Raw genomic sequence first — 15,686 nt, forward strand, 5'->3', positions numbered from 1 at the left:
CTGATCCTCTTACACCAAGGGTATGACATCCTTTCTCCAGACTTTCCCCCCGGTCTCTGGGACCTGGGATTGAAGAAGGCACTCAGTACTTCAGCATTTTCCATGTCCTATGCCACTAGGTCCCCTGCTGCATTCATTGAGCTTGGAGAAGGTGGTACCTGAATATTAGCTTTCTTGGGTCCCTCTTCCCTCTGCATCTTATTCCATAGGACTCTTCCAAGCAGATCCCCAAAGAGGCCAAAGTCTGCTCTCCTCAAGTCCAGGGTTGTGATCTTGCTTTTTGCTTTCTCCCTCCTCTCAGAATCCTGAACTCCACCATGTTATGGTCACTGCAGCCAGGGCTGCCGTTGACCTTCACATACCCATTGAGTCCCTCTTTGTTGGCGAGTATGAGGTCCAGCAGAGCACCTCTCCTTATTAGCTGCTCTATCACTTGTGTCAAGACGTTCATATCAATGCACTCTAGGATTACTTATGCCCTGCTATGTTGTTCCTCCAGCAGATATTGCAGTGATTAAAATTCTCCATAAGTATGTGGGCCTGTGAACATGAGGCTGCTCCTAGCTTTCTGTAGATGGCCTCGTCCACTTGCTCTTCCTGGTCACACAGCGTATAGCAGGCACACTCTACAACATCGCCCTTACCTGTCTTCTCTTTAATCCTAACCCATAAACTCTCAGTTGGTTCATCATCTATCCCCAGGCAGAGCTTCATGCACTCCAGCTGTTCTCACATAAAGGGCAACTCCAACTTTTCATCTTCCCAGACTGTCTTTCCTAAGAGTTTGTATCGTACCATTGCAACACCTCTGCTCATGGGAGCCATCTCAACATGTGTCTGTGATCCCAACAAGACCATAGCCCTACAACTGCACAAAGATCTAACTCATTATGTTTATTCACCATACTTTATTATATAGGCACTATTGAGAGGCATCCTAGAATCCTGATTTCCTAGAAAGGGCTTTGGGAATTTCTCTGTAATGGTGCCCTGTAGGTAATTCCTTGCTTACATAAAAACAATGGAGGTGAGCCCACTTAAGCCCTGTTTTGTTGATTTTGTGATCCCTTCCCATCACACCACTCCAGGCTCTTTGCTCATGAACCCTGTGCATCATGCTTTCACAGGGCTGCTGGTGACTCTCGCTCCCTCCCCCAGCAGTCTTACATTAAAGCCCTTCTCACTAGGTCAGCCATTTCAGCAAAGGTAACTTTGCCCTGCTTAATGAGGTGGATACCATCTCTCACAAGCAGACACTGATCTGCAAACAGGGTCCCATGGTCAGAGAACCCAGAACCCTGTCACAAACACCAGCTCTGCAGCCTGATTGACCTATATTATCAACGTCCTCCCCACACCCTTTCCTCTGACCAGCAAGATTGAGGAGAACACCACCTGGGCCTCCATGCCTTCGACTACTGCTCCCAGAGCTCTGTAGCCACTTCTGATACTCTCCAGGTTTCCCCTTGCAGTATCATTGGTGACCATGTGGAAGAACAGCAGAGGATAGTAGTCAGATGATCAGACAAGCTTTGGCAGTCCCTCCACAATACCCCACTTCTGGGCTTCGTCAGGCAGCAAACCTCTCTAGTTGACAGGTCAGGTCAACAGATGTTGTTCCCTGCAGCAAGGAGCTGCCCGTTATAATCACTCACTGCTTTCTGGTGGGTTTGTGTGGGTTAGGGTCAAGTGGCACAGATCCTTTGCTTGAAGGCATATGTGGTTCGTCTTCAACTTTGAGACCACTGAACCTCTTTTGTATTTGTAAGCCATTAGGTGAGGCAGAAGCCTTACTGTTGGTGCCAGAAGTCACCAGCTTTCATCCTTTACCTTCTCCAGAGGTTACACTTACCTAAACACTAGGTGTGGACACTGCCTGTATCTCTATTGCAATTGGGGCCCAGGGTTCTTCAAGCTGTTGCATCTCAGAGAAGATCTTGTCTATCTCTTTTTCATCTTCTCTGATGCTGTGTAGCCTGCTCACTTCCCTCCATAACTCCTATGCTTGGTGGCCCAGTTCCTCCAAGACAGCACACCTACAGGAAAGAAGGCCATCTCTCCTGGCATCAGAGATAGACTCCGTAGCCTGGGACGTGGGGAGCTGTATCCACCACTCAAAGCTTCATCTGCATCAAAGCCTCTGCTCTGGCAGGGGCAGCTACTCAAGCACCTGCCAGGAAAATTACCCTGTGGCATGTCACCACCATACCTGAGACTATTTATGCTGGAACAAATTCAGCTGATGTCCCCTTCTTCACATTTTCTTGCACGTTTTCTTGTACTGTTGGCCTGTTTCCTATATAGGACTCTCCTAAGCAGCACCTAACGGGTGCTTGACCCTTCCTAATAAGGGTCAGATGCAAATAAGGCTACAGGCACACTAGTTCAAGGGCTGCTCGTTAGAAAATACTGGAGTTTTCTCAGGCCCACACCATTGTGACTGTCCTTACCTTGTCCTTACCCAGCAGCAGGCACCCTCAGAGGGTTTCCCAGTGTTCTGCAATGATCATGGCACCCTCAGAGGGTTTCCCAGTGTTCTGCAATGATCATGGACCTTGTCCCCAGAAGATCTCAAAGCAGAACCCAGGGTCTCCTGCTCAGAGTAGGAAATAACAAATAAGGGAGGGTTTAATAATTTGAGAACAAAACATAAAAGTGGAACCAAACCCCCCTCAGATTCTTATAACTAAGAGCTATTTTGTGCTCTTTATCTAAGTAGCTGCTGTAATCTTCTAATCAGGATTCACTGGGAAGGAACTCATTTTTGTGTGTGTTAGAATATGTGAAGATATGTATTCACACCTACAACAGAGTTATGAAAATAATAAAACATAAATCCATAAACACTGAGCTCTAGACCAAGTGCTATTTTTTTTTTAAATAAATGTGATCATAAACTTAATCAACCTAAAACTCCTACTGGGAAAAAGATAGTTTTCCACAAATATTTAAATCTGGTTTATATTCAGGTTCATACATAGTCAAGTGCTGCATCTGGGATAGATCTGAATGTGCCAGGTTTCATCTGAATCTTTGAGAAGTTGTTTCTGTTTTCAGTGACCTCCCTGTTAACACATTTAACATAACTTCACCCAAACATGGTTCATCCTCTTTTTTTGCTATGTGCCTATACAGTTTCCATCTACCTTGTCTGTGTTCTGATGTCATAATGAAAAAGAATATAGCAAGAAGAGAATGAATGCAATTTATTTCAATATATAAAGGGGGCTTATAAGAAAGATGGAGAGAGACTTTTTAGCAGGGCCTGTAGTGACAGGGCAAGGGGTAATGGTTTTAAATTGAAAGAGGATAGGTTTAGATTGGGCATAAGGAAGAAATTCTTTATGATGAGGGTGGTGAGGCACTGGAACAGGTTGCCCAGAGAAGCTGTGGATGCCCCCTCCCTGGAAGTGTTCAAGGCCAGGTTGGATGAGGCTTTGGGCAACCTGGTCTAGTGGAGGGTGTCCCTGCCTATGGCAGAGGGGTTGGACTGGATGGTCTTTAATGGTCCCTTCTAACCCAAACTGTTCTATGATTCTATGACTCTATTTCATCATCACGAAGTCCTGTCTATAAGAAAGGCAAGTGATAGAATCACTAGAGGCAGAACAAGAAAGCCATTTCTTACCTGAGAAGCTCAAGTCTGACTTTGTGAACCCTATTGTTCTCCCTAACTATGGGTCTTCTTTCTGTGGTGGTGCCATTCCAGGTGGTGCCTGCAATATTGTCAAATAGCTTTTTTTTTTTTTTTTTTTCCCGTTCACCTTGTGCTAAATAGAGTGCACAAACTATGACATTTGTAAAGCTAGCTAGTGGGAATATCTGTGTGTTCACCCTGCTTCAGAAAGCAGTAGTCTAAAATGTAATGATATTTTTAAGAATACCACAAGTAAAAACTCAATATTATTTATATTCATTAAAATATTTTACCCAAATACATTAGCCTTCAGATACAAATTGGTTACTTTTCCCCCTCTGTAACCTACTTTGAATAGTGCTGTATGAGAAGAGTACTGAACAACTGGCACATTAATTGAGTTCAGCTATTAGCTTTTTCTTTTGGATGGAATCTAAGTAGGTTATACAAAACTGTGTCTATTAGACTCTAAATCAATGTAGCACATCCAAATTGCATGCAGAATTTAATTCTGCAGTCCACTGTGCAATCAGACTATAAAGTCAAAAACATATTGCTGCAAATTGGGGTCTTCTGTGAGACACATATCTTCCAACTGCTATGCATTGGATACCTGATCTAAATCATTCAAAAACCACATCACTCATGGCAGCAACAGACTCAGCACTTGCATGTTGGTATTATCATGCTGTTTTTTTCAGTGTCTTAAATTCTCACTCATTGCAGACCGATATGGATTCTTTTTCTGCATATAAGAATGTGTGTATATGTGTACTAGGCACTGCTGTGAGTTTTTAGGTTTATTTGAAAGTTTGTTTCCAGAGGGAAAAGAACTATGTCTGGAGGTGAAGGAGGACAAAATATAGCTCCCTGCTTGAATTTCAATCAGCGTGGTGCCAATCCATCCTCTCAGAGAGATCCTTAAGAGTGCTGGACAATTGCATATCTGCCCAACAGGTCCTTTTCTATTGGGTTTCGCAGAATTGGGATGTGCCCACCTTCCCTTCTCATTATTTGTCCTTCCTAATTAATTTCACATAGCAGAAAAAGGAACAACTTTTTATATTAATCAAGGTGCAATACCTCTTTGCAATGTCCATGTGCATCCTTGAAAAGACAAGACACAAGAAGCTTGAATCTGTTTTATTTTATGGCCTGATTATAGGCTTTCCTCATGAAAAGAAGGACGTTTCAGTCCCCGGGGGCAGTCTTTGGGTATGTATTGCAACTGCAAGCAAGACTTCACAGGGCTGCAGTGGAATGAGGCTGCCAGCACAACACAGAGAGCTGTGCCTGCCCTGCCATGCAGGAGGTGCTGCCTGCAGCTATGATGTACCAAGAACAGGTCAGAAGGAAGTGTGAAGCATACCTTGAAGTAAAGATGTCTTTGGGGGTAGATCAGTCTTGAGGCCTCGGTATCTCTGATATTGCAGTTCCAGGGGGAAGGCAAGGCAGATATAGGCAGTTTCCCACCGAGCTGTTTCAGCATTATAATTATCAGATAGGCACAATTGCAGTTGGTTTTTTTAAGTTTACCATAACATCAAGGACTACATATTGCCTTGGTCTGAAAAGCCTTGAACAGAGTATTAAGAATGTACAAGTTGACTACATTTTGCTATGAGCAAATAAAATTCTCAGTAGCAAGCTAAGTTCCCAGTACTTATTACAGCTTAATCACAAACAAGCCATGTACACAGGATAACCTAAATGAGAGGATGGCTTAATTGCCACCTTCCCCATGCGGTGAACTGGAAAAATGATTTGGCTGCTCATCAGTATTGGCCCTAATTTAAAGGTCAGGTTCTCCAGGATCTAAAGCACTAATTTCTCATTTACTTAAAAGTTGAAAATGTGTTGAACAGCGTTGAGGGGTAAGAACATAAGATCAATCATAAACACTCAAATCTAGTCCCTACTAAGCCCTAAGTGAATATCCTAGTTGTTAATAACTCTCCTTCATATAAAGCCGAAGTATTTTTGACTGTATAATCAAGGATGCCTTCTCATTTCATTGTCTCGCATAAAAGCACAAGCTGGAAGTAAAACAGCTGTAAAGTGTAACTATTTATAGGATCATTCAGTAGTTTTCAACCCTCAGAGATTTTTTTAAATTAAATGCTGAATTCAAAATGAGAAAAATGTAACACTAGGTTAAAATTATGTCACTTCTTAGACAATATTTCCTTACAGAATAGGAAATGATTTGCAATATTCGAATGCAGTCTCCAAGCTGAGTTTATAGCATATTAACTACTCCATCAGTCTGACTCCTGCAAACATGAGACCCTTAAGGAATTCAATTCAATACCATAAAAATGTACTTCTTGCCTAATGTTCACAAGGAAACATAAAACATTCTCTGTGCTTTAAATGAGCATCCTCATATGAGAATCATTAAAGATTGCCTTTGGATTGATCTGTCTCTGCATCCACTATGGCATTTTTTTAGGCTGCATAACTAAAGTATATTACTTAAATCTCTTTTTTCTAATAGAGGAAATAAAAAGATTTTTCACTTAGAGCAAAAGGGATCATGATGTAAATATGATGTGAGTCTTCTGTATCTCCCATATTGTCTACCACATCGTGGGAGATCATGGGTACTATCACATCTGAATTATTTTGTAAGACTGTTTTCACATTACATATTTTGATATCATTTCTCTTGTAACAAAGTACTTTGCAAGTCAAAAGCTGGATAGAAGAAGGTAATTTCTTTATTGAAATACAATCATCTCTCTTTTGCTGAAGGGACAAATATTTAATAAACATAGTCAGGGAAAAATTGTGTAGAAGAACAACCACCAGTTAAGAGCTGCAAATAAAGCTGATTCCTTATAAAAGCACCCAGAAATCATTTCTGTTTGAATAAAATGAAGGAATAACTACATTTATTTTCTGTTTCTTCTCATAACAATGAGATGCAAAATGTGTAGATTTAAAAAGTATGAGAAATTCAGTCAGTCCCACAGAGCTGCACAACTCTGTCTTATTTGTAATTCCAATGGAAGAATGTATCAGCAGAGCCTCTGGTCGTGTTTCTTACATATGGTGTTATTGTCTGAAGTGCAAATCATAATTAAAACAGAAAATCCCCTGAGATTCCCATAAAGGAGGGCAGAGAATAGTTTTCACATCACGCTGGTATTTTATGGATATATTTTCTTTATCCAGAACAGAAACAATAATTACCAAAAAAATAATTTACAAATGAGAAGTTAGAAACAGATTATGTGCAGTTCATTGAATGCAGTGTTTCATTTAGAGAATATCAAAGCATTTTGACAACAATAAGTTTTAAAAGATCTATAATGAACTTGCATTTTGAAATCAGGCTAGAGCATAATCTTTATAAATCTTTAGTACCTTGTACTAAAAGACTAAAAATCTCTGGAGAAAAAAGACTAAATAATTTAGGGAGCTGGCTATGGGTCAGATCTTTCAAATCCTTTCCAATGTTCACTACAAAATCACATGCCATGAATTTGAAAGACTGTAGTGTTATTGAGTGGAATGTCCATTATCTCCTCAAATATCAGGCATGACTTCAAAAAAAAATTTCTTTCTGAGGAAGGAGGATGCCAAAATGCAATCATCTGACTCTTCTGCATCAGCCAAAGCAATGAAGGGGGTTCTGCTTTGCTGTTTAATCTTCCAGCATATCTTGGACAGAAATAGGATGCCATTTTATTTATTTTGTCACTTCGGTGTTTTTAAGTGGCCTCTCCTGATGGATCCAAGACATTTTTCTCCCTTTTTTCCTGTGGTAAGGCCATACAGGTCAATTCTGATAATCTCATGCATCAAAACTAATGTTGCAATATTCTTTTTTTTAAAAAAAATATATATATACTCCTAGCAACAATTATGAGTAGATTTTTTTTCTGAAACTAAATGTAGATATATATAGTTCCACTTTAGATGCCAGATTTTTGACAGTAGGTATCTAAATTCCATCAGCAATCCAGCTCCTCTGGGCGAAAAAAAAAAAAAAAAGTTGGATACCTGCACTGATAGGAAAACAGACTTATCTTAGGTATTTAGGGAATGAAAGAACAGGTTTGAACTATGTGGGGAATGAAAAAGAACATTCTTAAATTGTCCTTTTATAGGACATGTCATTTAGACAGGAGCAAGTTACCTCCAGTATTGCTTCTGTGGCAAATTAAGTGGAATTCAGGGAATCATGCCATCAAAATGCCCCAAACAGGTCTTTACTGGTATGTTGCAAAATGTATTCTGAACTGAAGCCTAGCAGAAAGACGTTAAAAACATTATTTTCATCTGACGCTGTCCGTAGGGTGGGAGTATGCTGGCTTTGAAGGAAGTCATAATCATAAAGTTTCAGTCTGGTAAAGGGAGTAGTTTTATGCCTATGGAGCCTTATGCATATGAGGTTCGTAATCCATGACAGAGGCTGCTGAATATACTGTTCCCAAGTTAGTGGCTGAGAATCTCCCATGTTCTAGGTTAGACCTCTAATCACAAGACACAAGGAGCCACCTCTTTCCTCCCAAATCTAAAATTAGGAATCTGTGACATTAAAAAAATGTGTGATAAAGTTGTATGTGTAACAAATGTGGTTGTCTCTGCATAATGGATAAATCATCACCCCACCTGCAAGTCCTAGTTATTTTGCTCACAGTAGTCTGTGAAGTTACTTGTATTGCATGCATTGGTTTTGGAGTATGGATCATAGATTTAGCCTTTAATAGCCTGGCACAGTTTGTATGTGTCCCAACTGGTTTACACAATTGGGAACTTTGATCTGATACCTTCTAACATTTTAAATTCCTAAGGAGTAAATGTGATATCATCTTTATATCAACGATTTCAGTTTGCACAAAGCTTAACTCAGCTATGATTATTTTATCAGAAAGCTTGCTATTATCATTTCTCTTCCTGATTACAATCACTTCAAGTTTTTCATCTCACAAAGACATAGAATAATCTGTAGAATTGCAGACCAATGAGATGTTGAAAAAAAAAAAAGTACTTACTAAGGCTGGAAAACTGCATAAATCAAGTGATGGCAACAGGAAGTTTCTGAGCAGTGGTATTTCAATAGATATGTACCCCTGTAGTTAGGGAATCACTTCTTGAAACTTCTTTTTAAAAAAAACTCCATATCTTTCACATGGAGTTTGCTTTATATGCTGTTTAAAGTTATGGTACGTACAGGTTTTGATAGCTTTCATTCAGGAAAGTGATGGCTGCTTAGGAAGCCTCAGGACTTAATTCTTTCACTCAATGTTTATGAAAGCAAATTTCTCTTGTTTTCTGTGTGTGTTAGCCTGAGAGAGAGAGAATTTCTGAGATGAAATTTCAGCTTTGGATTCTACACTTTTCAAGGAAAATTAAATTATGATGAGAAAACAGGATAGTTTTCAGCCCAGGATCTTTGGAAAAGTTTTCTGAAGTTCTCTAATTTCAGATTCTTCCAATTCCATGTATTCTTCCACATACTTCATATACTTTTAATACTGTTTCATGTACTTCAATTTCATATATCATTTGTACAGGAAATCAGAGCTTTATTTAAATATCTCTTCAGATTCTTCAGTTGATTTTTTTAGGAAACTTCTTCTTAGTGATTAACCCCTTTTTTTGTCTTAGTTTGAAGAATGGAAAATTGCATAGTTCTGAACCACTTGTATTTATAGTGATAGCACCATTTTGTTAAGAACACCCTTCTTGATTAAATCAAATTTCCAATTGATTTTTTTAAGAGCCTAAAAAAGAGGCTTCATAATTTATACCATATATGACCTACTAATCTGCAACTCAAAGTATGTTAGTGCATTCAGGGTGTCAGCCTTTCCAAGTTGATTCTCTTTAACTTGGAGGGAATGTACATTTCTACCTGTGACCTGATATCTTGATTCATGTTGCCATGTGCTTGCAACATCCTTGCTATATACCGGAGGTTAGGTTATTTTTCTTATAACCTCACACAGAAAGTCCTCTGCTGTCAGGTCTCATTGCTGCCCACCAGGAGGGTTGGAGGTTTTAACTCATCATATGTTGCCTTTTTGTGAGGGAAGCAGATCATGCTGCAGGGAAGGAGTGCTTACACAGTGAGTGAGCAGTAAATGCAGTGTTGTTGCCTCTCCAGTATCCCAGGAAAAAACACATCTGGGGCCATACTGCTCCTCGATGAAAAGAGGAAGTGCAGAGGTAGATTCTCCATTTAAGATGAGTCTGCAATAAAGTAGAAGACAACAGGAGGAGCCAGACATAGAAAGAACAGTGATCCACAGCGTGATGTAAACTCATTTTAATCCAAACACATTGACATATGCCTTAGAGGCTTCTTTGTGAAGTGGGAGTCCTACTCAACAGGGATATTTACAGTCCAAGTCAAATTTAGAGAGTGGAGAACATATGCATTCCATATGCCAGGCCTTTTCTATTCTCCTATGCACCTCTATACCTCTTGCCCATTCCCGTTCATTGTCTCTTCTAATGACATGTTCACTGTAGGCATAAAGACTACATAGATAAATCATATTTAAAATTAAATTGTGTAATGAATATCCTGCAGTTTCATTTGGACTTCCTTGCCGCAAAGAAGTACAGACAACTTTTACCAATAGTATAAAATAAACAGGGGTTAGGTCATTGTTCTCCCAGAGCAGCTGCCATAAGCTAACAATGGCTTTTAGATACTGTGCTGCTTCTGATAATTCTTTGCAGTTGCTGTAGGGCTAAATCTTTGTTCATCTTCTGTCCTAAACTATGAGTCATAAAGATTCTTTGATTTTCATTCCCCCAGGTGATCAACAATGAATGACTTACCCTGTAAAACATTCTGACTCAGCTAATTTGAATCGGTTACCATCTTTAAGTGAGAAAACTGCTATAGTGTAGGAGCTTTCATACATCAGGGAATACATGTTCTAAATGAGAGCCCACTATTTTGTAAGATATTAAGAACAGCAGTGTTTCACCCAGAACAGTCCTGAGGAATAAGCTTTTTGATATCAACGGGTAGGGATCAAGTACTAATATTCCATGTAATATTACTATTTATTTTTGCTGTTGGGCCACTTTTTGCAAGTACTAACATTGGCACTGAGGAGGGATATAAAAATGGTTACTCTTTAAACTCCTGGAAGATCAGCATAACCAAAAGCAAAATGGTTTCTTCCAGTGGACTCAGGAACAGAGAAATTACCTGGTCCTGTGCAGCATCAATAAGGTGGGTTGAAACTGTTGGAATAATCAAGCTAAAATCAAAAACGCTGACAACACAAATGCTCCTAGTTTCATAAAATGAATGATGAGTTGAATTCTGATGTCATTGATAGAAAGGGGTCTTCAGTTCACCTAGAAGTGTTGGTCTCCCTCAAATCCAGACTGCCAGTGTGGTTCTTGTTTTTGTTAGGAAATTCCCCAGAGCTGATAGTTTGAATGACCTTCTGTCATGCGATATGTGGGAACTGAAATAAAAACTTTGGAGATGAGAGATGAGGGACCCCAACATGATCAACCTGTTTCTCTAGAACAGTGTTTTCCAATTTGTCTCTGATAGTTTCCACAATTTCTGTCCTTCAAACCTGTCCAAAACAACATGCAGTGATTTGTTGTGTAACTCTTATTTGTTTGACCCTTGGCTGAAGTTGCATGTCTGTTTTTCTACTTTATATTTTTCTTTTTGAATTTCAGACTTATCAACGAGTCTTTGAGAGACCAGTTGCTGGTTACCATACAGAAGACTTTCACATACACCCGAACCCAGGCACAGCACCTCTTCATTATCCTCATGGAGTGCATGAAGAAGAAGGAGCTGGTATGTTCACACTTTCCTTAGAGGCAAAGAGAGAGCTCAATGCATTATTTTGATTGTCTGTCAGGTCCCTGTTGAAGGATTTCACAAATCTGATCACTGTGATCCAGACTGTAAAAGGATATTATATAATGCTGACTTTTGCTTGCTTTAATCTATATTTTCTCATTTAAAGTGAATAATCCAACAGAACTTTCACCACAGAAAATCTCAGAAGGAAGCACAATTGTTTATCTGTCACTGGGACCATATTTTAAAGATGCTGTACAATTGCATGAGTATCACTAGGGCTATTATTTTATTATGGATATGTGTGACAGGGAAAGAAAAAACAGCTTGTCTCCAAGGCTCATAATCTGCAATGGCAAGGCTATCCCTTTAATGCATACTTACACTTTCTTGAAGAACACAAGATCTTTCAACAGTTTCTGGGAGCTCCATGAGGCTGCTTTTGCAGAAGCATTTTTGAAGCAAAATCACTTTGTAAAAAACTTGGGATTCAATTCCAGGGGGTTTTATTTCTTACAAACTGACTGAATAGACATGCTGCAATTTTGTAACTTAATCTTTCTTCTAAGCTTTGTTTTCAGTTCATATCGCAGCTTCCTGGAATTCCAGACTGATGACAGTCTGCAACACTTTGTGTAGGGTAACACTCAAAAGGAAAGATTGACTCAGTTGTTTTACAGAAGTTTTATTTTCTGAAACTGTTTGAGTTTTTTGTGAATTCATCCTCTGGCACAGAGTAATTAATACCACTGGAAGGGAATGGGGGATAATGGTTAAGAAGTGTTAAAAAACAACAACAACAAAAACCAACCAAACAAACAAAAAAAAACCAACAACCACCTGCCCTTCTAGACAGAACTTTGCAAAATAGAATATATTTCTTTATATGGTTTAATTTGCCAAAAGTGCAGTATTCTGTTTAGTAACTAGCAGTTCATGCATCCATCAAAAAGTGGTCAGCCTTCCTCATGCATAACTGATGATTTACATGTACCACAGTCACCTGGTGTGTAACTTGGACAATGGTAGAGAAGAGAGAATCCCAAGGACAACTTTTCAGGGAAGACATGAGAGCAGCATGCAGCTCCACTACGCCGTTGCAGTGTAGACGGTTGATGGAACTGGACGTACAGCAGTCTCTGCTGTCATCTTCCTCCCACAATCAGAATTCAAACTGTATAGCAGACTTCAAACACCCTTTAGCTATCCACAAGCAGTCAGTGCAGCTCATAAGGTATAGACTAGTCATGCCTTCCCTAGGAGAACTACATCAAGGTAGAGTTCTTTTTTCTTCGTCTTTTTTTTTCCCCCACCAAAATCTCTTTTGCATTTAAAGATGCTCAGAAAAATATGAGTGTGTTTCAGAAATATTCTTTCTATCCATTTATGATTGTCAAGATGTACCATGACCTCCACGGAACTTGAGTTTGCTTTATATGTGTAGTACATATGGGCCTCAGTCTACCTTACTTTTTAATTTGCCGTAACATTTCTTATCATTGATTAGCAAAGAGAACCTCCTTAGGGAAAGAAGGAAAGGAACAAGGGAGGAAGGGGAAAAGGGAGGGAGGGAGGGAGGGAGGGAGGGAGGGAGGGAGGGAGGGAGGGAGGGAAAAAGGGGAGGAGAAAAGGAGGCAGGAAGGTAGGAAGGCAGGAAGGAAAGAAGAATAGAAAGTAGAGGCAGACATTGAATTATCAAGATTGGGAAAATGCAATTCTGGATTGTTCCAGACATCTAAATCCAGAACTGGTTGTCAGGCTTTGAACAAACTCTGCCACTGCAAAGTTAACTGGGACGTTTTTGTCTGCAGTATTCACATCAAGATTTTTATTCCAAGCAAGGTTGTGCATTCATTACAAGTTTCTTTGCAGACATGTAACCTCTGTCACTACTGACATTTTTTACACGTCGTTGAAAAGCTATTAGCCAGGTGATGGTTTGCCCAAAATCAGGTGTGCTGAATTTGAATTTATACCACTAACCCAACCTTATGTAAAGAGAATACATTAAAACAAAACAAGTGTTTCTCTCTGGTACCTCAGTGGTACTCAGACTGTTAATTTTAACAGTGGTATGCTAGAAAAAATTTATGTCTGAGGTGTGGTTGCTAGTCTAAGGGTGTCCTTTAAGACTTATAACCTTGTATATGAATGTAAAAGAAAGATGATACTCATAATGATGAAGATAGCATTACCAGAGGAGATGGATGACCTTGGACGTGTGAAGTGTTCCCAGGAGTGAGTGGTGACTTCACTGGTTCTATAAAGCCAGATGTTTCATATTTCCACATCTGTCCCAGCTCTTGTCCTTCCTCAGGCTTGGTCTTCGGATTTGGTTGTGCATAAGACAAAACACTGCTTGATGAACTAACTTCACCATTAGTCTGATCTCCCCTCTCCCTAAAGAAACAAATAGAAGGAAGAAGCAAAAGATTTTCTCAGAAGGCCCAGCAGCAGCCAAATTGGTCATGGCTTTTTACCCTAAGTTCATGGTCAGTATGCCTGGCTGTCTGACTTTGTGGCTGCTGGATTCATAGGGAACAAAGCAGACAGTGCAGGAAAGGCTTGTCATATTACAGCTAAACAATTAAGTGCAAACAGGGTATAGGCAGGAAGATGCTCTTATAGTAAAGGACATAAATACAGATGAATCACAGATGTGGAGAGAGAAAATAAAATGCAACTTAATCTCTGGAAAGGAACAAAAAGCTACCTTTGAAATAATTTTTCCTACTCTACCTACTTAGAAAAGTAGTGTAGAAAGACTGGCATCTCTTTTATAAATTTGACATAAGTATGGTGGCCAGGGAAAAAGCATAATCATAACAAAAATTACCCCCTTCACAGAACATCAGATTTTTCAAGCTCTGACATTTTGGATTTCACTTTTAAACAATGGTCTCTGAATTGTATGCCCAGGGAGCATCATTATTATGATGTGCAATGTTCCATTTATTTGGTAAAGTGTAAATTCATTTGTCGAATAAAATCTGAGTACACAAGCTGGATGATAAGGTGAGGCCATAGCAGAGGAGAGATCTGTTAGGTTTGCAAGACAGATCAAATTCTAATTCTCAATTTAATGAGTAGTTTTTATTAAATCGTAAATGTAGCTGTGTTGATACTGCAAGCATCAGAGTTTATATTCAGAAATTTATTTGGACCAACGTGCTTAATGAGGACTATGGTATAAAAATCTATTTAAAATTAAGTAAACTATACAGGTCTGTGTATGTAACTGTAGATTACAAGGGTAGGAGAGCATTTTCTATGTAACATATGGAGATTCTTTACTGTCACATTTACATAGAATTCTCAAAACAATTTATGCCCAGAAGTTCCTAAAATAGGAGCATGAAGGCTCATCAAAGCTAAGTGGGCAGCAGGCAGTATTGTGAAGTCCAGTTCACAGTTTTTTTCAAAAAGCACCATGAACATTTTTTCAACTGTTCCCATCTTCTGCATGCAGCTTATGAGAAGCTAAATCAGCTCATTCTTTAATGCAGCCCTTGCCTGCCACTAAATTTAAAAAAAAAAAAAAAAAAAGGAGGGGAGGGGGAATTTAAGAAAAGAAAGAGGAACTTTTTGCTTAGAACATTTGCTTTCCATATCAATTAGTCCAAAGTTACAATAAGATGGAATTCCATACATTAAAAAAAAGTTAAGTAGAATGAGACAGATTTCAAGGGTGTTTTTTGATCTTTCATTCTATTGTGGTTACCTTGCTGATCTCAAAATACAAAGAGCAGGTGAGGGCACTGCCTGAGGACTCAGTCTGGCAGCAACATTTCCCACTGGAGCCCCAGCTCGGCCCCGGAGACAAGTGGCAGTGAGGAAACGAATAGCAGACTAGGAGAGTTCACTTCAGATAGTGCCTGAAAACACTTTGTGTTGGGTTATAGTTCTACTACTAGAAACAGTAGTTTCTTTCTAACTGTGCAAAGGAGTATTTATTTTTGTCTCAGCAAATACATTAGTCTTATTATTTTCCCTTAAAGACAGTAATCCCAGTGCTTGAGTTTTTCTGACAAATACAGGCTGCTCCATTCTTTTAGGAGAAGTTAATCAGTTTGCAGCTTAGACTGGCCTGTTGCTGGAGTGCTTTGTTCACAAATCACGATGTGAATTTCTCGGAAGCCAGAACGTGCTTTCCAGCAAGCTGCGTGGGTCCATCTGTGGACCTTCATTGGGCAGGCACTGCAAAAAGACACCTTGGTAAGCCAGAAAGGTCTATGTCCCTGAAAACAA

General features: G+C 39.4%; 1 protein-coding gene across 4 annotated transcripts in view; it reads left to right on the plus strand.

Annotated features, from left to right (window-relative positions):
- The window catches only part of TRPM3 (transient receptor potential cation channel subfamily M member 3), a 429,177-nt gene that overhangs the window by 320,017 nt on the left and 93,474 nt on the right, over positions 1-15,686 (plus strand). For all 4 annotated transcript variants that reach the window (XM_054809132.1, XM_054809133.1, XM_054809134.1 and 1 more), the window contains exon 8: positions 11,309-11,432. In XM_054809132.1, coding sequence (XP_054665107.1) covers positions 11,309-11,432 — 124 coding nt within the window. The remainder of the gene's footprint in view (positions 1-11,308; positions 11,433-15,686) is intronic.

This window comes from Grus americana, chromosome Z, assembly GCF_028858705.1.
Source record: "Grus americana isolate bGruAme1 chromosome Z, bGruAme1.mat, whole genome shotgun sequence".
In the NCBI taxonomy this organism is placed as follows: domain Eukaryota; kingdom Metazoa; phylum Chordata; class Aves; order Gruiformes; family Gruidae; genus Grus; species Grus americana.